At 41.9% G+C, this 24218-nt stretch overlaps 1 protein-coding gene across 3 annotated transcripts in view; it reads right to left on the reverse strand.

Moving 5' to 3' along the window:
• Itk (IL2 inducible T cell kinase) overlaps nucleotides 1-24218 on the reverse strand; it is a 73007-nt gene that overhangs the window by 19101 nt on the left and 29688 nt on the right. For all 3 annotated transcript variants that reach the window (XM_004836493.3, XM_087194913.1, XM_087194912.1), the window contains exons 2-8: nucleotides 18890-18994; nucleotides 17303-17384; nucleotides 15479-15607; nucleotides 11936-11976; nucleotides 8411-8562; nucleotides 4590-4655; nucleotides 3333-3387 (exon numbers count right to left, since the gene is read on the reverse strand). In XM_004836493.3, coding sequence (XP_004836550.1) covers nucleotides 3333-3387; nucleotides 4590-4655; nucleotides 8411-8562; nucleotides 11936-11976; nucleotides 15479-15607; nucleotides 17303-17384; nucleotides 18890-18994 — 630 coding nt within the window. The remainder of the gene's footprint in view (nucleotides 1-3332; nucleotides 3388-4589; nucleotides 4656-8410; nucleotides 8563-11935; nucleotides 11977-15478; nucleotides 15608-17302; nucleotides 17385-18889; nucleotides 18995-24218) is intronic.

Raw genomic sequence — 24218 nt, forward strand, 5'->3', positions numbered from 1 at the left:
TCTCATGTGGCAGGCACACAGTTATAGTATACAGACCAAACTAGATACCACATAGAACAACACAAACCCATTCAACCTCTGGTCCCAAAAGTGTGCGCATGCATGCACGCACACAAGCACGCACGCACGCACGCACACACACACACAAAAATACATGTAGAAAGTCATACTTGCTTCCTATAACTTGGCTGTAGCCCTGTAGAGGATGGAAGTGGGAGACACTGTGCTCTTACATCATTGTGTGTTCTTGCCAAACCTATAATTTACCACGTAAACTTTGGGTTTGAGTACTAAACAGTTAGACTCTTGAAATCCCTAACTCCTCTGATCTCTCTTGGAAATTTCAGGAATCTATTTGGAACTGGAAGTTCAGATTTGATCTCTGCTTTTCATTTGCAGCCTTGGTTTTCCAGGCAGAGAGCTTGGGCTGCCCTCTCTTGCTACTGCCCGAAAGCAGAGAAAGAATCCAGCAAAACAAGAAAGTTACTACATTCCTTTTTCTAAAATGACATGAAATAGTCCTTCCATTTTGTCTTTTGCACATATCAAGTTTACTTTGAGTATTTTATATATCATGCATTATTAAATTCAGGAGACTGAGTTGTAAATCTTCAGAAAACACTAATGCACCTTTTGCACATTGCTGCCCTCCTTGTGGCTCTACTGTCACAGGAGCTGTGTGAGGAATCTTGGGCATAGTAAAGAAAAGGAAACCCAACCAGATTCTTATTTTTCCCATTTCAGATATGAATGCTAACTGTTTATTCAGCAAAATATTAAAAACCTTTTTAACTTTTGCTTAAAAATCATTCTTTTAAATATTGAGTTTTCAAAAACTAGATTTTTTTTCCCCCCTTTGGGGTCAGCAGTTTATCCAATTTCTGAAGTAAAAGTGGTCTATGGGCATAAAATTCTCCCATTTTAAGTGTATAATTCAATGAGCTTTCCTAAATTTACAGAGTTGTGTGACCATCACCACAATCTAATTGTAGAACACTTACATCTCCCCCAAAAGAAATCCCTGTCCCATTTGTACCTCTGTCACATTAATATGCATGCTGACTCTGTAGGGCTGCTCATTCTCCATACTTCATATAAATAGAATTGCAGAATATGTGGTCTTTTGTGATGAATTTGTTCACTTAGCATATTGTTTTCAAGGCTCATCTAAGTGGTAGCAGGTATCAGTACTTTACTCTTCTTATGGCTGAATAATGTTTCATTGCCTGATCTACCACATTTGTTTATCCATTGGTCATTTGATAGGCATTAAATTATCTTCGAAGAGCATGTTGTAGCTGCTATGGGCTACATTTGGTGATAGCACCAGGAAACTCTCGTTTGGACTGAGGCAGCCAAGGGTTCTGTTGAAAGTGTAACATATGCTTTACTGCCCACTTTCTCCAAGGAGCTCAGAGATAGTCACAACCACCAAGGCATTGGCACCTCAGAGGTCAGTACTCCTGTCACCGCTATGCAAGGGGGCACTGACTTGTGCGATGCAGCTACCGAAGACCGTCACTCCCTGGAACATACCCAAGGTCTCACTTTACCATTTGCTACTTAATCCAGGAAAATAAAGAGGGAACAAGAGGAAAAAGTAATGCAAAGGAGGTGATGTATCACCCTGGTGGGATGGCAAAATAGAAACTAATTCATATATTTCTTTATTAACACTGACTTCATTAATTGGTCTATGTGTGTGTGTTTGAAGAGGCACCCCTGTTTTAGACTAGGCAATGCTAATGATCTGCTTTCTGAACTTATTCCCCATTTATCGCCCCTTAATATGAAGGACATGGACCAGTTGTTCTCTAAAGAGAATTTTAATTTGAACATTGTGAATTCCAGATGTTTTCTGATAAAATGTATGAGCATTGAGCCAGGCGTGGTGGTGTACGCCTGTAATCTCAGCACTCAGGAGGCTGAGCCAGGAGGATTGCCGTGAGTTTGAGGCCAGTCTGGGCTACACAGTGATTTCAAGACCAGCCTGAACTACAAAGGGAGACCCTGCCTCAAAAAAAAAAAAAATAAATAAAAAAGGTATGAGCATCGATTTCCTCATCTGAAAAATGACCTTTGTAAGGCTGCCGGGGAAATTAAGTAGAGTGCATAAGACAGTTCCTGGAATGTAATCCCAGAACAAAGGCTATTAGGGTTGTTATTAGCCATTATTGTTGCATGCTGTAGTGTATCATCTGTTGGAAGCATGAGTTCCATTGTCTGTCTTCATCTGAGGCATGCTGGCTATGTTAGGAATATATTTCTTTCTGTCTGTACAACTCGAACATGATCTTATGGAAAATATTCTCCACAAAGGGTAGGTTGTTGTGAAAAGATAGACTGATGACTGTGGCCTTGTCACATTGTGAAATAAGCAATGTGCTTCTGAGTGTCTCTGATGTACAGCCAGCTTTCATTCTGAGGTGGATCCTCTCTCATCTTGAAACAAACTACTATTGCTGATGCATTTCTGATGACATCTTAGAAACTCAGAAGTATGATCAACTCATGCTTTAGATAAGGCTCTCGTCTGAAGTTCGGGTCACTCAGTGTGTGAGATGCTGAAAGTATACTAAGTGATTTACGGAGTACCTGCTCATTAGGAACTACATCTCTACCTAGATGGAATTAAGTCAGGAGAGAAAATCAGAAGAGCCATGGCGGAGTAAGAACAGAGCCACTGGAAAGTAATAACATTACACCAAGAGGTTCCAAGGTGAGAGAAACAACAGCTCCTGCTGTGGGACTGGGAAGGCATGAAGGCTTCTTGGAGGATGCAACATTGAAGAACTGACAGGACACAAGCCCAGAAGGAGAAAAGATGTCCCCAAAATCTACTGAGCTGGAGACAGAACAGGGACCAGAATCCAGTGCAACCTCACTTTATCACGCTATCTTTTCATGCCTCTCTCCCTTAATCCTGATATCCCTGGGTAAGGTCAACCCCGCTGTTCATGCTGCATGCCTTAGAGAAGAGACGGTTTATGAAAAATAAGTGAAAGCAAGTGGTATATGTGGTATATTTCCTCTGGACACAAAGTCCAACCATGCAGAATCTGATTTCTGACCTAGCAGAGAATTAGGCATATAGGCAGAGCCTTGATAGACCCCTGCAGCTGTGGGACTAACATGATGGCCTGGAGTCTTCCTTAGGTTTCTTCTCTTCTCTAGTTGTTGCTGGTCCAGAAGCCCTCCGGAATATTCATCATCAGATGTGAAAACTTGTTAATCTAACACACCAACCCACGGCATTGGCATAAATCACAATATGGCTGAAAAAACCAGCCATTTATTTATTTTAAGTCAACAGACAGGGTAAGGAGACTTACAGTGTCCAAAAGAAGTTTTTCAGCTTTGTCTCGACTGATGCTCTTATTGTACCACCTGGAAGCAGGAAAAAGTCATGTGTCAGTGGTATTTTTTTAAAATCTTATTTTAAAAATAAAACAATGTCAGAAAAATCATCTATTCACTCTGTTTCTATCAGTGTTTTCTAACTCAAAAACAAAGGCATGACCCATTTTTAGGTAGTAAAATGTTTACTTGGGGAGGAACAAAATAAAATAGATTTGGAAAAATATTGATAATTGTTGCAGCTGGGTTTGGGCACATTGATCATATTATTTTATGTTTTGTGCATGTTGGAGATTTTCCATAATGTAGTCTCACAAAACATTTCGTTTCCTCTCTATTTCATAAGTCAGTGGGTGGTTATAAGTAGAACAGTATTAGCACAGCTATAAAAAGTTAATACCAGTCTGAAAGTCAGCAAATATCCTTTTAAAACAACTGCCATATTTTCCTCTTTAAGGCTGGTCTTCCAGACCTTTTGCAAACTAATTGCATTATTTTTATAATTTTGTTATCTAATGAAAATAGCTTAAAAGTTCATCTTGTTCTTTCCCTGCCCCAACCTTAAAATCCCCAAGCTATTTCTCCAAGACGTTCTAGTTCTTTTCAGTGGGGAGTGTTATTTAGGATCCAAGATCTGAGCAGTGTGTGTAAGCATTGCAACTGAGGTATCGCTGCTTCTGGATCCCTGTGGACTCTGAACTGGGATGTATACGTAGATGGTAGGTATTCGGTACACAACAATCGAATTTCATTAAACATTCAGTAGTTCCATTAAAATCATACCTCCGTGAACTATCTTCCTCAATGATAGCTTACAAATAAACAGTTTCCACAGTCTAAACAGACATTTAATGTCTACTTGTTTGTATGTTCTCCCAGTATTGGAAGTATCACAGTAAACTAAGTGTTAAGTCAGTTTATATCTGAGCCAGTGTTCATACCCGCCCCCCAGGTAAAACCAGCATTTCTGGAGTTCTCAATAGAATTTTTTCTTTTTACTACAATCTTCTCAGGTACCTGAGAATCATTCCTTTGATAAAAGGCGAAGGTAGCATATACCACACTCCCCTCCTCTTTCTTTTACTGTTTAGTGGGTCAGATAACAGAAGAGAAGAAAACATGTCAAGAAAAGAAATCATCTGGTATTTTTATAGTCAACCATAACTTACTTAATCTAGGGAGGATTCCTTAGTACTATATTTTTTCCCCAAATAACAAATAAAATATCTTACTCATAGGTTTCCAAGTTATTGGGAGATTTTTCTACCAGATAACTGCTTGGTACATATCCTTCATGGCTGTTAAAAAAAGAAATTAATATTTAGACTAACATAGAACTAATTTGTACATCTTCATTTTATAGGTCTAATCCATTAAAAGTCAGTTCCAAATCGCAAGGACCCGAGTTTGATCCCCGGTACCAAAAAAAAAAAAAAAAGTCAGTTCCAGATGAAGAGGTTTCAGATTGTTTGGTATGTGTGATAAGATATATTTTAAGTTTTACGATAAAAGAATTGACAAAAGTAACAAAAGCTTGTTATCTTTTAAAAGCAATAGACTTCACTACTAAAATATAATAAATAACCAATGTCCATTTTACTTTAAAAAGCTCTGCTTGGTGCCTCTCCTTACTGTGAAATTCCCTCTACTGGAAAAAAAATTAATATTTAGATTCTATTTTTTTAAATGAAGCATTTTCATGTGTGAGAATCAGTATTTTTTCCACTTTAGTGCCATCATTTTATAGAATTAAAGTAATTAAAGAGTAACTTTCCAACTACAGGTCCTAAAAGATGCTCCCATTAGGTATTACAAGCTTTTCAATTCAAGGACTCCCTAACTGAGCGTCTTCAGCTTTATAAACAAAAGAAAAAAAGGATAAAGTCAGATTGTACTGGGGGTGGGAAGACAATTTTGAGGAGGAATTAATATTTGTGCACAAAAAAACATAAAAAGAAATTAATGAGTATCAATATTTTTATATTTATGAATAGCTTTGCAGTTCTCCAAGCCCTTTCATTTTCATTACTTGTTGAATACCAGAAAGTGAGGGCAGAGTCCCTTGCATTTTCTGGGTATCTGGCTCTTACCTGTAAACCAAGGGACCTTAAACTATTTTCAAGACAAACATGTGTAATCTATCATGGTACAATTTCTTGGAGGATTGAACATACAGGTTCAGAATCATCCCAAACCCAGTACTCCAGGGTAATCAATGGGAATCAGCCTGTGAAATTTACTAATCCTTTTCTGGTTTGTTTTTTTTTTTAGAATTTCCCTTGGTTTCATCTTTTTTTTTGGCTACACAATATGCTTACAATTATATTAATAAAACAAACTATTTTGCTGTTCAATACAATAAACTTATTTTAATATGCCAATCTAAGTTCGGTTATTTACATAAATGATAATCCTTATCAGTTATGTGTGGATATGTAGAATTTACAAAGCCTTTTCATTTCCATCGCTTCTCTGATTTTTTCAACATGGTGAGACCCAAAAAGCTGATATCATCTGCATTTTACAGTCAAGGAAACGGATTCCCAGAAGGTAAGTGACTTGACCACAGTCACATAGGAGCAGAGTCTGATACTAAAGTCCAAATCCTATTTCTCCCCATTCACAAGCTTTCCCACACTATTATAAAGCAGACAGGGGAAGTTCCAGAACACAGGCTGGCCTCTAGGGGCTCCTCTTTCATGCCCTTTGAAATGTAGATGGAGCCTTTCCAGGCACCACTGAACAAAGGGTGAACTGTCACTTGGGGAATGAGGACCTAGAAGAGTTCCTGGCACATTAGGGGTGCTAAATGATAGGTGATTGAACTGATACACTTCTGAGGAAGTCCTTGGTATTGGTGGACCAGGACAGCCTTGAATCTTGATTGCCCCCACTAGTCACTGGAAAAAGAAGTTCCAGATGAGAGGGCTTTGAGGTCTGCTCTTAGCTAGTAAGCTACTTGCCTTTCAATCTAGCATTCTCCATCTAATCACATTTTACCCACCTCGCCTCTCCTGCCCTGCCTCTACAGTGGGATTGATGAGGATACTTAAAGAGAAGATGTCTTGAGACTGTAAATTTTAGTGGATTTGAAAAGTTAAGCCTTGATCTTAAGAACAGTTTTTTTTTCTTTTCTTTCTTTTTTTTTTTTTTTTTTGGTACTGGGGATAGAACTTGGGACCTTGCGCTTGTGTGGCAGCTGCCGGAACCACTGAGCTAAATCCCTGGCCCTTTTTGGGGTGGGGGTTACTGGGAATCGAACTCAGGACCTTACGCTTTTGAGGCAGGCAGCAGAACCACTGAGCTAAATCCCCAGCCCAAGAATAGTTTTTATCTAACTCACCTGATTGGTCTCTCTCTCTCCCTCCCTCCCGCCCCCCCTCTCTGATTATTGATAGAGTTGGCACATCCATAACCCTATTGTGAGCAATGTAAATTTGGCAAGCTTCTTGAGAAAATTATTATCAAAATTAAACTATCACATACTCTGACTCAATGATTAAAAATGTTTTATAATGTATTCAAAAGATTGCCAGCCTATATCAACAATGAAAGCTCTTCATTATATCCTTGTTTGAAATAACAAGAAAAATCCAACTAACTTGAACACTAAATGTCCCATCACAAAATCTTAAAATATTCATAATGAAACCATACATTCTGACACCATGCAATTATGTTAAAAAGAGGTAGATATGTGTGTTGCTATGAAAAGATAGTCTAAGATATATCATTTAAGGTTAAAAGAAAGGCAAAGGACAGAATAAATCATCTGAATGCAAATATGAAAAGGATACATTTGTGTCAGTGTAAATTTCTAGTCTAGGACACACAAGAAAGTACTAATAGGATTGAGTTAGGGGGTGCATGGAGAGTAGCTTATTTTCCATACATTCTCACCTACAATCTTTCTTTCTTCTTCCTTCCTTTCTTCCCTTTTCTTTAGTGCTGAGAATCCAGCTGAGGGCCTTTTACATGCTAGGCAAACATTTTGCCACTGAGCTACATTCCTAGCCTCAATTTTTTTTTTTTCATTATTTTTTTTCAAATAAAACATTATCATAGGCAAAGCTAGAATGTTTTCTTTTTCTTTTTTCATATTTTTTAATTAATAATGATCTTATGCATTAAAATATTAAACCTTTAACATTAATATAAAAGAATGTATTATAATTATTAATTTTTGGCGTTAATATATAAAAATGTATTAGTCACAGTGTTGTAGGTATCTGCAAATTATTGGAGATAACCCAAGTGCTTTCCAAAGAAATTTGCTAAATTAGGATACATTTATGTGCTGAATCTATGCAATCATTGAACTCATATTTTGGAAAATATCCCAGCACATGGCCAAATACCTCTGATATTAAAAGGAAAAATCCTCATAAAACCGTATAAATGTTATGCATTCAAGCTAGGGACTAGTATCTACATCTGAGAACATACTGAACTAGTAACAGCAATTTTGCATTTCAGATTAAAGAAGCGCTTATAAGATTTTTTCACTCAAAAATCCCATACTTGGCAATGAGTATTTGTGCAACCTTATTTTCTTCATAAATCACCTGGGTGGCTAGTCCGATGACTATACTCATAATTAAATCTTTAGTATGTTCTGATGCTTCCTAATTTAATCACCCATCTGGGCCATCTCCCTACCTTTTCTTTCAAACAAAAATAAGCACTTCATACTGGGGTGTACCTCAGCTGCATTTTAACGCTCAAGAACAACAGTGGTGGGCAGAACAGGTTCCAACCTCTCAAACTGCAGATGTTGGTGGAAAAACCCAGGGGATTTTTAGATGAGTTCAAGGCCAGGAGTTCTGAAGATGGGTACAGAGAGTAAGCAAGCAGAGCAAGTGGTTGCCTCCAGGCCACTTCTGAGAAGAGGAAAGAATCCTCCCACTGTCCTTCCTCCTCTCACCCATTTTCCTTTCCGACTCGTTGCTGTGGGCCTGCTGGGCACTCTGAGGAAGGTGGGTCCGATCACTGCAGCACTGTCTGATTTCACAGCACCTCAAAGGCTGGGTCGGTAACCACAAAGATGCCTTACCCGTTCCTGTCTTGAACTCTCCACCAGTGAGTCTCAGAACTGTCCAGCAGGAAGTATTCTTCATTGCGCTGCAGAGCCAGCTCCTGAGGGTCATTGGTTTGGTAGTCATACAAGGCAATGACCAGGATCTCTTCAGGATCCTGAAGTGATCGCTGGGGAAGGGACAACAAAACCAAGCAAAGACATAAAAAAGTGAAGTGCAAAACAAGGTCAGCAAACTCCTAAACTGCAACTTACTCTGAACTTGTGCCAGGTCAATACACTGGCTCCTATGATCCATGGAGGCATTTGCAGAGATAATCTGCTTTCTTCTATTGGCTTTTTTTATGAGCTAGAAATATGCTGCTAAATAGGATGCAAAGGCATCAGTATCCAATTCTTTCTATGAGGTAAATTTCAACCACAGTGCATTCCAAGCAGCCAGTTTGCCTGCTGGTTTCTCTGTCTGCACCATGTCCTGTTCTGCAGCCTCTTGGAAAAGGGTGTAGTCAACACCAGGTCACTCAGCCCATGCTTGGCTGATTTGATTTGTGGGTTTGTCCACATCCACAGACTCAGAGGCTATCGGAGCTGAAATTTCTCTGAGAGCATTTAATTTTCTCTTTCATTTAGGATGGGGAAACAGGCTCAGATGGGGAAAGAGATATGGCCAATTTAGGGAAATCAGTCTTAATGCTTCCTTCGTTACTCATACACGAGCTCCCTTCTTTCTCTTGTACCAACTCTGACCTATATTTCTGTCTTGCAGTACCTTTCTTAGGATGAAAAATTGGGAATGTGAAGAGGAGATCAGAAATCGATCACCAGAGTTCAGGATGAACACACTTTCACCACGCTGGAAGATTCAGGGACACAGGAAATATGGAGAAAGACTGAGTTACTGGCCAGGAAGTGACAGTGTCAGAAAGTCCAAGTTCTGTAAGTACTGCAAAGTATTTGGTGGCATAAAAATACCCAAGCTAAAGAGCATGGGAGTTTTATTTTACTGATGTAGAAAGGTCCCAGATTGGAATCTGAAGCTCAGCTACATGTGGAACTAATGAGGTGGTGGTGCATTGATTTCTACAGACAAGCGTGGATAGACGGGAGGCTTTTGCTTAGGAACTAATGGAGGGAGGAATAGTGCTTAAGGGCACCTGGAGAAGATGCAGGAGAAAAGTGGCACGACACTACTAGAGGTCCAGCTCACTGGTTAATCCCTAGGAAGAGAAAGATCAGAGCAGAATTCTCAAATTATGGGATGCTTTCCCATGGGGACATCCAGGGGAGTATTTGGGCTGCTACAAGTTTGATGTGTGCTATAGGTATCTGGTGGGCAAGGGCCACTGCAGAATGCTCTGTAGGGTCTCACACCCTGTTAGACATCCATGTGGTAAGAAATCTGCTTATGATTATAACATATACAAAGAGCCTAGGCCTAGGTCCTACCTCTACCTGATACAAGTACTAGGCTTCCCAGGAATGCACTGAGGGGAGCTTACACTTAACTTAATTCAGAACTTGACCAAGAGTGGCTCACCACTGCAGAAAATCATATCACAGGTGGTGGTAACATTGTGTTTGAGTCACAGATAAAATATTTCTGTATCAGTTGCATTTAAACTGACAAATTTAATAGAATTCTGCCTACAGGTACAAGCAATTGGTTATTTTGTTATATCCTTTGGGACTGTCCTGACTCAATATTTATAAACAGAAAGACATGTTATATAAATTCTTCCCTGTGCTTAATATTATAGTTATGGCATGTACTGGTTCTTTTAAAAATATGTGCTTATAAAAGCTGTATTATTTACTCCTTCCTTTTCAAGATAACAAAAGGAACTTTACAAGATAATTGTCAGAAAAGGGAGCACTGGGTTTGATATGGTCGAGAAGCACAGGATTAAAGTGAGAAAATCAGGGATGGCCTCAGTACAAACAGAAGATCTGTGGACTCCAGAAGGGCTGTGTGAGGCCTAAGGTTTCCTGGCCCCTCCACACAGGCCTCAGACTCCATTTCCTGGGCCCCAAGAGCTGTCTGGCCCCAGCGGGGTAGAGTGCTGATGGCCCAAGGAGCCTCACAGAAACCCCAGAGCGCACAAGCAAGGGTGTAAGGGTCCCTCACAGGGAGCCTGGGGACCAACAAAGCAGACTCTTGCTGAGTGGCTTCTGGGCAGCTCTTCTGGGTTGACTGGGAGGACCCTTAGAGGATCTCAGTGAAGGCCAAGAGGGACTGGAATTTGGACTTCACTGTGGAACTGAGCTCTTTTGCACCACAAACAAGAGAGGCCTGGGGTTGTCAGCTACTCCCACCATGGATATTCTCCATCTTGACCAAAAAATACCCTCTGTCCCCCTGTGGAGGACTGCCTGCCTCTCATACAGTCTCACACGGAACACAAAGCCTAAAAGCAAAGCTTTAAAACATTGTTTCTCTGTATGCTAACTTGTGATGTCAAGTCTCCTTCACCGGTACTGAGAGGAAGCAGGAGCAGACCGACTTAGGAGGAGAGGTGTGGGTTTAGGTGGGACTGTGAGGAAGCCATCGCTAGAGAGGGTGGTGAAACTTTGGGTCTATGGAAGGTAAGGAAAGAGGGTTTGCTTTCTGCTACGGTGTAAGTGCTTCTCTTTAGGGTTGTGAGCGAGTGGGCTGATGATAGATCCAAAACCCAGCTGAGCTTGGATGATTTAGAGCTTCGCTGATGGGAAAGCTGCCAGTTTTGAAATGTCACCATGTCAGCTGGAGGAAAAAAAAGAAAGGAAGAAAAAAAGCAGAGCTCATTCTTCAGCAAGAAGCACAACTGGTAGGTTCTGGAACAGAGGGCTCGTAAGTGAATGTGGGTAGGTAGGTGTTGGTATTGATATGATCACAAGTTAAGGGTATATTCCCCTGCATCCCTTTTTCTCCCTTCTTACCAGAATAATCTTCCACAGAGTGGGTGCTATACCATCTAAGTCTTGTAAGTCAGGACAGGACAGACCAGTGGTTCTCAAACTTGGGTGACCTCAGAATCACCTGGAGGTCTATTCAAGTCCAGATTACAGGCCCTTCCATGGGGCTTTGGATGCAGCAGGTCAGGTGGCCACCGAGAATCCACATTTCTAACATGTTCTCAGGTGAGGCTGATGCCCGCCACTGGTCTATGGACCATACTTTGAGAAGCACCTCTGGAGTTAAAGACCATCAGACCAGAATCTCTGGGTCCTGCTAAGTGGGTGAATAGCCTTGGGAAAGCCTCAAGAGCTCTTCTGGAGCTCCTTTTGCCAAGCTTTAAAATGAGAAAATATCATCAAATGTCTTTCTCCAAAGCGCTCGCTCCCTTGTCAAGGCATAGAGTAATCCCACAATTTGATAGCATGAGTGTGGAGTGAAAACAGAGAGGTGTTTGTTTGTGGCCAAACCCATGGAATGGTCCGGAACAGTGATGTGAGTTCGGGGAATCACTGCAGTCTGCCTTACACACCCGGGTTTGAGAGACACAGGCAGACGCAGTCAATGCTGTCCCCACATCCTGCACACCTAGAGCTTGGCCTCTCACTTACCCTGTTGTCTTCAGGAGTAGGAGGAAGAGGCTTTTTTGAAGCTGAAATGAGAAAAACAGAAAAAGAAAGTGAGCATGACACTCAGCCTTTCAGAGAAAAGGGGCCTAAGAAGAACAACAGAAGGAAAGGGGCTAGAAAGAGGTAGCAAGACACCGAGAAGCCAGAATTGGCCTTGGCAGAGACTGTCTTTTATGTCTTTTGGTTGCTGGTTTCCAATTCCTTTTTTCTAGGAGGCACTAGGAGCTTCCAGAAGTCAATATTATGGGATCTTCCCTTCTCTATTCCTGGAAAAAGCCTGACTGGGGAGGGAGGTGCTGCCTGGGCCCTTCCCTGCACTACAGAGATTTCTGTGAACCTAACCCCCACCCAAAGTGGGAATGGGTGACTCAGAGGATGGTGATTCACTGGTTTCCAGATGCTGAGAAGGAGGAGGCTGGCTGAGGTGGGAGGTCATTGTGCTGCTTTGGAGTGGGGTGGAATCGCTTCTAGTTGCCTTAAGGCATCTGACAGTGTGTTTTTGTTGCCTCCCCCAAACCACACACCCTTAATGTTTCTCTCTGCCTTTTTCTTTCTATGTTCTCTTGTGTGTCCATACCTCCCTTTCCTTACCTCTCCTCTCTCCTTTTCTTTCTCTCTTTATCTCTGCCACCTTTCATCTTTTCATCTCCATCTTTCACTATTTCTCCTTTGTGGCACTGCCAAGGTCAGGACTGGGATCAATGGACCACAGCTGTGTGTATGTCCAGGAGTGTGTGTGAGCATGTGAGGAGGTGCTATATAGGCTTCAGCTCAGAACAAGGATCTCTTTAATAATTAGAGATAAGCAGGAAGTGGGCTCCATAGGTTGGTGTGAGGCCTTCATCTGTACATGAAGTGGACCTGAAGGTGGACAGCCCACATCAGGAATATGGCAGAGGAGAGTCACATCTTGAAGCTGGAGTCCAGCCCTGTGCTGCCTCCTTAAGCGAGGGCAGGCTAGAGTGTTAATTTGGGTACACAGTTAATATACAAGGAGGAAATCCCACACAATTAGAAGCATGATTCCTATATAGCACTCAGACCAGAACCAGGAAACTGGTGTCCTAGCCCCGAGGTCCAGCATGATGAGCTCTATGACCCTGGGATCCTTCCAGCCTTGGACATCCTGTGACTGATCTCTTTCTTCTTCCTGTGGCCTTGGTCTTTCATCTTCCCTTCCTTCTTCCCCCTCTGTGTGACACTGATATGATATGATATGATATGATATGATATGATATGATTAGGGCTGGTTAGTTGCAGAAGTGAGTGTAACTATGAGCTGGTGTTGTAGGTTCGATTTCCACTCAACTACTCCTGCTTCTTCCCAGGTACGCACACATATGGCTATATCTCACCCTTGGATTCTTTCATCTACAAATCAGAAAGAACAGTGGACACAGTGACCATTTATCCAGAACTCAAATGCCAGCAGCAGTGTTAAGAGCATTTTGAGACCCCAATGACTCTCCCAACAACCACGCAAGATAGCTACCTATTATCATTGTCCCCATTTACAGATAAAGAAATTGCCTCAGAGGCTCAGAACAGTTAAGAAACACATATAAAGTCACACAGCAATGAAATGATGTGGCTAGGACTCACCCCAGATGTTTCTTTATACCCCAAAGCCCTGGACTGATCAGCCCTGCACTGTCCATGTGCCCAACACCAAGAATTTATGAGCCTTCACCTTAGGTATAGGACCATGTGGTATATTCACAGCACAATATGCTTCTTAAAAACTGCTCCCCATTCTGTCAAAACTATGGTCGGTGAGGTTGTTTATTTAAGTCAGAAAAGGTGGTGTAAGTGATGCTAAGTGTGAGTGTGGTGGGGGCGGGCAATGTGTTGCAATGCAAAAGCAACACCATTAGCAGAGTGGCACACTTGTGGGGGTGGCTGAGAGCTGTTAGCCCTTGGGTTCATGTGAGGAGAGGCTTGCTGTGACCAAGGGTAGTTGTGGTGAGTCATTCACAACTAACACCTGCTAACACCTGTTGTCCCGTGGGCAGGACTCTGTTGGGGGAAGGTCTGTGTACACTGCAGAGGAAAAGCTGCAACATCACTGTGCAAACTGCAAACTGTAAACTCAGGCTCACAGAATGTCAGACTTGGAAGGGGGTGTAGATATTATTTCATCGTAGGTCACTAAGACCTCCCTACCATTTTAGAGATGAGGACATTAGGGGTCTCCATGGCTAAGTGACTCCTCAAAGCGCCCATAGCAGGTGCTGGCAGGAATGTGGAGAGTAGATCTCTAGTTTTGCAGAGGCAAGCCCATGCCATCCTGCTAGCATAGATACCAAGCCTTCCATTTCTTTCCCACAAAATACAGCCTCTCGTGAGTAGGGGCAACAGCATTACAGTGCAGCTCACTAATGTCTCAGGCTTGGTAAATGTTACTCTCCCGGGCCAATGAGCTGATACTCTTAAAGGACTTTTTTCCTCAAGGTGCAAGGTGACAAGTAGTGGTTTTTAAAGTGCTACTGGGAGGGGTTGTGACTCAGGAAGCCATGGAAAACCCAGTCATGTGTGACATCCACCTTAGGTTGTCCATCTAATATATGTAAGCTTAGGGCAAAAAAAAAAATTGACAGATGAGAAAGAAAGGGTAATTGTGGTAGAAAAGGTTGTGAGGAGAGGAAAATGGAGCATGGGCCATCATTCCTCTTCTATAATAGTTCTGCAGCTGTACAGTCCTGCGCATACTAAATTGTTCAGGCCAGCCATGTCTTTAACATCACACCATCTACTCCAGAGGGCTGTGAGAAACAAGATATTGAACATGTGAAAGTGCATTAGACAGGAAGGTTGAAGTTCCAAAGTTGACACTTAAGGCAAAATCAAGTTGCACTCCAATCACCAGGTCCTGAGCCTTTATGTCAAAGGCCAAGAAACAACTTCCATTGTTTTCATTTTACACTTAGACTGCTGACTCCTTTTCTCTGAGATTGAGTAGGTCAAGGGCAAGTTTGGAGAGGGAGGAAGAAGCCACAGAGTAAAATAAGGGTTTTTTTTCTCTCTTCTTTCCCAAGTTGAATTTGTGTAATTAAACGTGTGTGTCATGATGTCATTGTAGCAAATAAGTGAATATTATTCTGCACTTCTTAAGACTGTGTCTATAATTTAAGATTTAAGCAGACCACGCCACTCAAATTTCCTAACAGGAGATGATAGCAGTGCTTCTCAAAGTTTACTATACACATGAATCTCCCAGGATCTCATTAAAATGCACATTCTGATCCAATAGATCTGGGCTGGAACCAGAGGATTTGCATTTCTAACTGGCTCCTAGGGTTCGGGGATCCAGGTGGTCTGAGGACCACACTTTGAGTAGCCAGAGATGTAAGAGATTAGCTTTGAGGTGAAAAGGCATGAACAGGCTGGTGGGAAACAGAGAGGAGGCTTTTCCTCTGACAATGTAGGATTTCACATTCAATCCATGACACCCTCAATGACGGGACGCTGACAACTTTTCATCTGTACAGTGCTTTTACGAAGACGAAAGGGGTTTCCCAGTCTTACCGTTCTTGGTCGGATCATAATGAGCACACCCTACTGCAAGCTTCTCCATCTGAGAACAGCACCTCCACTTCCCATCCATCCAGAAATTAGGGTGATACTTGGACACCAGACTGTTATTATCCCTTGTTTCTGAAAGCGGTTGACACCGGCAGAAGAGTTATTTCCAGGTCAGTCTATGAAGGGCCACCAATTCTAAGACTCCCTGAGATTGGACCCCACTGTGTGGCTTGAGAGAACATCACCCAGAGTAGTCAGAAAAATGGCCAGCAAATTCACTGTGCTATTTACTGAGGGAGGTGTGTTAGATTTAACCATCAGCAGACCTGGGTTCTTCTCTGGCTACGCCTCCAGGTGGGTGTGTGCCCTTGGGCTGGGTGAACCTTTGTCTTGAGGCTCCCTTTCTCCCCACTAAGCAATGAGATTGGTAAATTCATTGTTAGATCAGTGGTCCCAATGGCCATGTGTTAGTAGTAATAGGAAGACAGGATGGGCTTCCCATCTCCTCACTGCCTGCATCTTCAACAACAGCAACTTTGCTTTTCTTCCTTAGAGATGTGTGGCTCTGAGGTAAGATTTTTGTTGGAAAAAAAGGGATTCTATTACTGAAAAAAAAAGTGTAAAACCCACAGAACTACACAGTTCATTTCCAGCGCTCCTTCCGACTTCAGCATCCTATGTGTAAAACCCCTTCACCCGGGGAGGCTGGCCAGTGGACATAGTGGGGCCATTCATGTGACTGTTGGATAGGAGAGCACTTTCCAGTTTACCCGCACAACAACCTTGGAAGTACGTAGAATTGTATTGCCATTTTTCAGACTTGCTTATCCTTAGTTCTCATAGCTACCTATAGACAGATTACTATCTGAGCCCAGACTTGGTGATACCTGGGATGTTTCTGACTGAAGAATAAAAATATAATGATCAGGAATATTGACCAAGTGCTATGTTGGGGATAAGTATTGTTCTAAGAACCTTACATGTCCTAACTCATTTCATTCTCACAATGACCCTATGAATTAATAGTAAAAATTTATGGCTGAGGAAATGGAGAGACACAAAGGTCAAGGGTCTTGGCCAAGACCACACACTGGTAATTGGCAGAGCTGAAATTTTCACAGCCTGCTCTACATCCCATGGAGTTTGACACTGTGCTAGCTCTCATTACATCGTCAGGTTGGTGAGGCTTAAGAAATACCCTGACTGACTGTCTGAATGACTTTAAACCCTGCTAGTCTTTATTGGGTGCTGAATATGGGTCAAGATTTTCACTCACATCAACCCTGAAGACAGGTACTGTTATTCCTGCCACTCTCATTGTTTAGTACATGGGGAAACTGAAGCCCAGAGCAGTTAAGAACTGGCCCAAGAGCATGGAGTACATGGGAGAAGCAGGATTTAAACCCAAGTTATCCAAATCAAGGGCCTATACTCTTATTTTGTCACCATGCAAGAATTTGGTAAACTTTTTCTTAAACTTTTTCTTTTACTTAAAAGGCCAGATGGTAAACGTTTTAGGTTTTGCTAGCCAAGCTGAAAAATGAAGGATGTTATGTGCATGGTTGTATAACCCTTTAAAACGAACCACTTAGAATATTTTAGCTTGGAGCCTTACAAGAATAGGTGACAGGCTCTCTGTCCAATCTTGATTACATTGCTTGTTGCCCTGGTTGGGCCCAGGATAAAAGCTTGGGACCTTCATCAACCCTCAAAGGGAGAAATGTTGGCGATCAGGTGCTCTCAGGCCATACTCTATTCTATCACGGAACCAGAGCCTGTCATGAGATCCAAGGTCTCAGTGAGTCAGTGGCACAGGAGTTGAGTTACCTTCTTTAAGGGCCAGCACCCAGCGCTGCCGGCTCTCTCGGTCTGGAGCAAACACATACAGGAGGTAGTTGTCGTGCACAACCTGGAGACACATACACACAGGGGCCCCGGTGAGTAGGGTGTCCAAAGATGGTAATGACAGCAGGCCCATCTGGTTTACAGGGCTGAGGATGGGGCTTCCAATGCATGTCATTATCTAAGCAAATCTGGATGATTAGGGACCTAGTGTCCTTTCCACCCAGATGTTTGTGCACTATGCAATTGGAGGATCAATCTCCACAGTTCGGGCTCTCATCAGAGATTCATGCCACAAATAAAGCAATTGCTAAGTTAAGACAGCAAGAGAAAGTTCTCTTCTTGCCTTGGTAGCACATTTATTTCTCTTAATTTTTCAGTGATTAAAAAATATTCTGCCAGCATGTTTAAGAGCAAGTTTGTTAGATGACAGATACATACTGAAGATTTGTAAAAGCTTTCTTGTTTTAAAATAGTTTAAGATTCACAAGTTCCAAAAATAGTACAGAGTTCCTGTATGCATCCACCCACCTTTCCCCACTGATAACATCTTACATAACGCCAGCAGTTTTTAAAGCAGGAAATTGACATTGGTACAATACTATCAACCAGACTACAGATCTTTGAATTTCACCAATTTTTTTCATGCACTCATTTGCAATTGGGATTTTTAACAACTGGAAACCAGTGTCAGTCCCTTCACTTTCAGTCCTAATAATTCCAACTCCAGGGGACCACTTTTCTAGTGGAAAGAATTCCTTTTTCTACCACATTAAAAATAGAATATTCAACCCTCAAGTTGGCAAGCAACAATGAGACACTGGAATGTGCTAGCAGATATCCATTCCTCTGGAGTCATAAATGTCAAGAGTGTAAGCCCGATAAAGACTCCAAAAGAACACCCTCCAGCACTGTCCAGTGGAACTTTCTGCAGTGACAAATAGTCTGTAATGTGTGCTGTCCAACACCAGCCCTATTAGCCATATATGACTACTGAACATGTGCGATGTGCCCAATGTGACCAGGGAGCTAAAATATTAGTACCACTGAATTTTAATTAATTTACAATTAAATGTAAACAACCGCATGTTGCTAGTAATTAAGGTTTTGGGCAGCACAACCATTTCCAGATTCTATTCACTCAGATTGTAAAAGCTGACACTTTTTCCCTTGGAGACACCAAGAAATTCATAACCCTGGTTTGCAATTTGTGGCCCCAAATCATGAGCAAACTGTACTTAAAGCACTCTAGGCTTTGGGTCATCAACAGAAACTTTTTTCCTTCCCCAAGGAACAGAGTAATTAGGATTTTCATTGAGGCAGGGAAGATACAAGAGAAAAGGAATGAAGAATAACAGCCTTTTCACAATTTTCTGCTTAGCCTTTGTGGAATAAGTGAATGAGTGAATATCACTGATTGGAAGAACAATGCAGAAATTTCCTTCTGGGCTTGGTCTAAGTTCTAAGCCTGGACCAGAGACATTCCATTCCCACTTTCTCTCACAATGACTTAGGATTTTAACCATGGCCCAGGGAATGCGAAACTATCCACTTCAGGCCTGATGGACTTACCTGAAATGGGTATTTATAGTGGCATGGGATGCAAATGTCACTTTTCACAATCTCCACACATTTGATTCGGGAGAGTTCAATGGAGCCCTTCAAAGTGCGCTTTTTCTGTGAGAAGATAAGAACATCCCATTTAAGTAAGAGAGAAGATGACATTTTTGTGAAAGCTGCTTCTAGAAATCTGCTACTAGAAAAGTTCCATTAGCATGGTAAACCAACTGCCTCTTGGCCTTCTATCTGCGAAAGACTTTGAGCAGACTCATGGGAGAATGTGTCTTCTGAATCTTTTCTTGATGAGGTGACTAATATCTATTCATTGAGCCATGGTATCACACACTACACTGCCTTGGTGATGAATGGCAGTATTTGCAGAACTCATCACTGGGATGGACAGTACAATCTATGGAGAATGAACCACACACGTGCCAACCCATGACTTTTTAGAATAGTAAGTGAGCTCAGGCCTCACCTGGGTAGTGATGTATTATGCTAGCGATAGCTTTGTTTTCTACATTTGGCTTCTCCCTGTTCCTTAGTTATTTACAGTCCCACAATGTCACCTCTGCAGGATATTCCTGTCTGTGCACTGTAATTATTTCTTTTCTACTCCTTTCCCCACTCATCAAATCTCACTGGGCCTATGTCTCCTTCCCTTGCAGATGTACATTCTTGGTAATGAATTCACCCATATGATAGCTTGTGATGTATACTGATGTTACATGTAACCCATTTCTAAAGGGCTTCATGCTTGGAGAAGGGGACAGTATGCCTCATTCAATGGAACAGATTCTATTGCTGGACTGTTGGCTCCAAGGAAGGAAAGTGCTTTTGGAGAGCAGAAGTCTTTCCTAGGTACCTAGAATTAGGCTTCCAATTTTAGTATATGTGCTGCCGAAGCGAGCACAGAATTAGGCTTCCATTGAAAATTGTTTCATTCAGCTATGGAACCAGTTGCAAGACATGTCCCTAAAACTTACCCTTCCTAACAGGGTAGCAAACACTGGGGAAATGAGCACAACGTGGGAAAAGTGAGGCTTGAAGTTGCCCTCTGCCTCTCTCCAGCTCTGTGATGTTGGGCAACTCTTCTAACTCTCCAGGACCTTGGACCCCACATCTTAAAAGGATAAAAACACTTACTTTTAAAGGGCTGACTGGAGAATAAAACAGGACAAGGTAAACAAAGTACCGGGGTCATAATAAGTACCTTCAATAAAGGGCACCTTCTTGAATGAAGAAATGAAGAGAGTCCTAACTATTGCATGGGAGTCATGATTTACAAGTGTGCTTGGCCAGTCTTAGGAACCATGACATCCCCAGTATCTCCAGAAGTGACCTACATCTTCACTTCTTGATTTTGATTCCAGCCTGGAAGCTGATAGTTGAAGTACAGAACTGAGATGAACAAATTCATGATGTGAGTAGGCCCTATCAAACACAGGGAAATTCTGCGGTATTCCTTTCTAAATTTTCATTATAAAAGTTATTTTGTTCATTTGTGAAACACACCCATGTTTAGACAAAAAAAAATAATATGGAGACTCATGAAAAAGATAATTACATCACATTATTATCCCACCCTTTTTCAACCCTGACACAGCCAAGGTTAACTGTTTGGGATAGATTGATCATTCCCTTGCACATTTATAGAGTATATTTCAACACAAATGAGCACTTGTCCTACATATTGGTCTAGAAGTTGCCTTTGTAATCTACTCAAGTCTTAGGAGGTCTGTCTTCCTATAAAAACCTCTGGAAACATGTGCCCTTTTGACTCAAACTATCTCCTCCTTTAGGTCTTCCACAGCTAGAAATACATGCCCTGGGGCTGCCCATAATCATAGTTCTCAGGAATGTCTAATCTGTTTTTCAAAACAGAAGAGCACAAAGAAACCACCCCTTGCACAACCATCTGCAGCTCCTGATAAACAGAGAGCCTGAGCTTTGAGGTTACCTTGCTTCTATTGCTGTGAGGTTATTTCCCAAGTATAGATGATGAAATGAAATAGAAGCTCAAGGCCATAACGTGACAGCTCTGCTGACACTTTTGTCTTTGAAAACCACTAACTTTACAGCTTTGCAAGGGCAGAAACAAGGGCATCTGTGACATTGCCCTGGTGCCCTCCACCATAGCTGGTCCTCAGTGCTGCTTAGGGAGAGAGGAACAGAGTCCACCAGGCAGGAGCACATTTTAAACAACTTTAATCGGGTTTAAGCCTAAGGCATCTAACTGCTCAAAAAGATTGATTGAGGGCCAGCTATGAATAAGATGCTGTTCTGAGTTCAGGGAGTGGAGCAAAGAGGCTCACATTGTATATATGGTCCCCGTCTAATGTTTCTACTCAGGGTTTTTTGTCTTTACAGTGCCACAAAAGCAATCAGTCGAAACTGTACTTCAATTTTTGAATTTTAATCTTTTTCCTAGGCTGGCAATATATACTTTCATACTCTCTTGAGATGCTGCCCAGCCGTGCAAGCTGCAGTACTGGCTGGCCACGTGGTCGTGAGGGAACAGACCTGGTACTCTGCAGTGTGCTGTGCTGTTAATGTGAGGCATATTAAATGCATTTTTGATTTATAATTCTTTCAACATCGGACGGATTTATCAGGATGTGACCCCATTATAAGTTTGGGAAGGCAGAAAGGACAAATAGGTGGAATAGAGAGAAAGGAACAACTTGTCATTAGGGCAGGCCTCTGGAGAGGATGCTTGAGAAGAAATCAGATAGCCAGATAGGAACCATCTGCCAGCAGGTGTAGGGGAGAGGGCATCCTTGGTAGAGAAAACAGCAGGAGCAAAACCCCTGGGCAGAAAGGCACTAGGTAAGAATCTCATTGCAATCAGGCCATAAAATGGAGGTAAATATAAACTGGAATCAAGAATTGGGATAAAAATTCTATGTGAAGTAGAAATAAAATGTGAGCCATACATTAATTAAAAAATTTCCAGCAGGTACATTAAAAAACAATAAGTAAAATAAATTTGGCAATTATGTCATTCAAACCAATACTGTATATCTAAAATGCTATCATTTTCAACCCTAAGCAACATAGAAAATGTGATATATTTCTTGTTAGCACTGTCTTTGAAATCATGCTTTCTAACACATCTCAGCTTGGTCTGGCCTTGTTTTAAGTGCTCAGTAGTCACACAATTTTCAAGGACGTGTTCCCCTCTTAACTCAGATGATCTTTGATTTTTTTTTTTAGCTTTAATAAAATTTAATTTTAGTAGTATTTAATCTGATTTATCCAAATATTTCACATTTCAATAACTGCATGTAGACATTACAGTTCTAGAGCATGGATTTTAAGCAAACCAAAATATTCAGGAATAAAAGCAGATTCTTTAGATTCTCTCCCTACATCCACTGTGAAAAAGCAAGAGATAATCTTGTAACAATGTTCCCGCATATGGAGTGATGTAGATGGTCTCCTAAATCTTCCAGGGCTCACCATGGCTAATCTGTTAGACTCAAACATTTCCTTCTAGAAGACACTTGTCTTCCCCCCTCACTTACTTTTCTCTCTGATTTCTTCCCTGATATCCCGAGTTCAAAGCCCAATTCCAATCTCATATCCCAAAGCCCCTGATCAGTCACTTCTCTTCAAATGTAGCTCTTCATTTAGAACAGTTAACCTCACCCTAGGCTAGGCACAAAGAGAAAACAAGAACTGGGGTCCAGTGTCAGAGACCAGAGGAGAACCGAGGCCTAATTAGCCTCCTCTGAGCACAAAGGCGAAAGGCTGCACTCAGGGGTGTTTGGATATCTCAGGTTCTAGGGAAAGCTAAAGACAGCTGAGGCTGTTTTCCAGAGTATGCACTAAGGGATACTGGAAAACAGATGAATCTTGTGTTACTTTGTTGCTTGTGGCCCGTGTTTGGGTGAATAAAAGTGAGATGAACCATAGAGAGGAGTTCCTCTGCCTAAGAGGCAAGAGTTCCCTGGCTGTCTGCACGCCCTTGTCATTCATCCTGGTTTTCATCCTCGTTTGCCCTCCACCTGGTCAGGAAGAACACAGTAATGGTTCTCCCAGAACAAGGTCAGCCATGGGAGGATCAGCTACAGGTGGCTCCCCAGCGTGAGGCTTGGTACTTGGCTGGGGTATAGTTGGTGCCTGAACAAGGACTCGGGACCAGGCTCTCCTACAGTCCAACTAACCTCACTAAATTTGAATGGCTGGGTCCTGGCCAACCCTACCTGTGGTGGTTTTCAGCAGCAGCAGTGATATCAATAAGACTAATTTAGCACACATTTTCTCTGTGCAAGAATTATGCTGTGTTACATGCTTTGTTTCACTTGATTTTTATTAAAACATTGTAGAGTTAAAACTATTACCCCTTGGCTCCTATTCTACATGTGGAAGAGGCAGGTTTACAATTTGACCATGGTTGCACATCTACTAAGTAACAGAACTGGGATTTTAAATAGGTGTGTGTGTGCGCGCGCGCGTGCGTGTGTGTGTGTGTGTGTTACTGGGGATTGAACCTAGGGCCTTCTTCACACAGAGCTATATCCCTGGCATTTTAAAAAATGTTTTTATTTTGAGAAAGGATCTCCCTAAGTTGGGATATTCTTGCCTCATCATCCCAGAGTGCTGAAACTATAGGAATGTGCCACAATACCCACTTCATTATACAGTGGGCCCTCAAGTTACCACCAGCCTGACATACGAACAACTTGGGTTAATTAGGTTAATGGAAGATCCACCTGCCTCTTGTTATCTATAATGTGTATCCAGGTAAACATCCAGATCTCAGCTGTATTGACTTAGAACCACCAGCCCTCCCTCGGGAACTGATGGAGTCCGTAAATCCAGGTTCCACTGTACATTCTTGGCACATTTCTGTCCACAATCACAAATGTAAGAGGTTTCACAATAGACCGTTAATGTCTCCAAATGGTGAAGTTAAGAAAGTAGCTAGCAAAAATACCTTTAAGATCCTTCAAAAAGCCTGCTTGATGTAACAACATGAGCACCATATTCCCCGCTTAGGGATTCTCTCCCATCTCCAAAGAAAAGGAAATTCAGCTGGGGGCAATGGTACACACCTGTAATCCTAGCTACTGAAGAGGGTGAGGCAGGGGGATTCCAATTTCAAGGGCAGCCTGGACAACTAGCAAGAAGCCCTCACCAAATAAAAAGGGCTTGGAGTATAACTCAGTGGTAGAGCATTTGCTTAGCAATCAAAAGGCTATGGCTTCAAGCCCTAGTACTACACACTCAAAAGGAACATCACTATAAAGTATTGGTCTGGGCCGGGGATTTAGCTCAGTGGTTCTGTCGCCTGCCCCACAAGCGCAAGGACCCGAGTTTAATTTCTGGTACCAAA

The sequence above is a fragment of the Heterocephalus glaber genome, unplaced genomic scaffold (assembly GCF_053883595.1).
Source record: "Heterocephalus glaber isolate CG9 unplaced genomic scaffold, H.glaber_assembly_v1.0 deba00001606, whole genome shotgun sequence".
NCBI classification, from domain to species: domain Eukaryota; kingdom Metazoa; phylum Chordata; class Mammalia; order Rodentia; family Bathyergidae; genus Heterocephalus; species Heterocephalus glaber.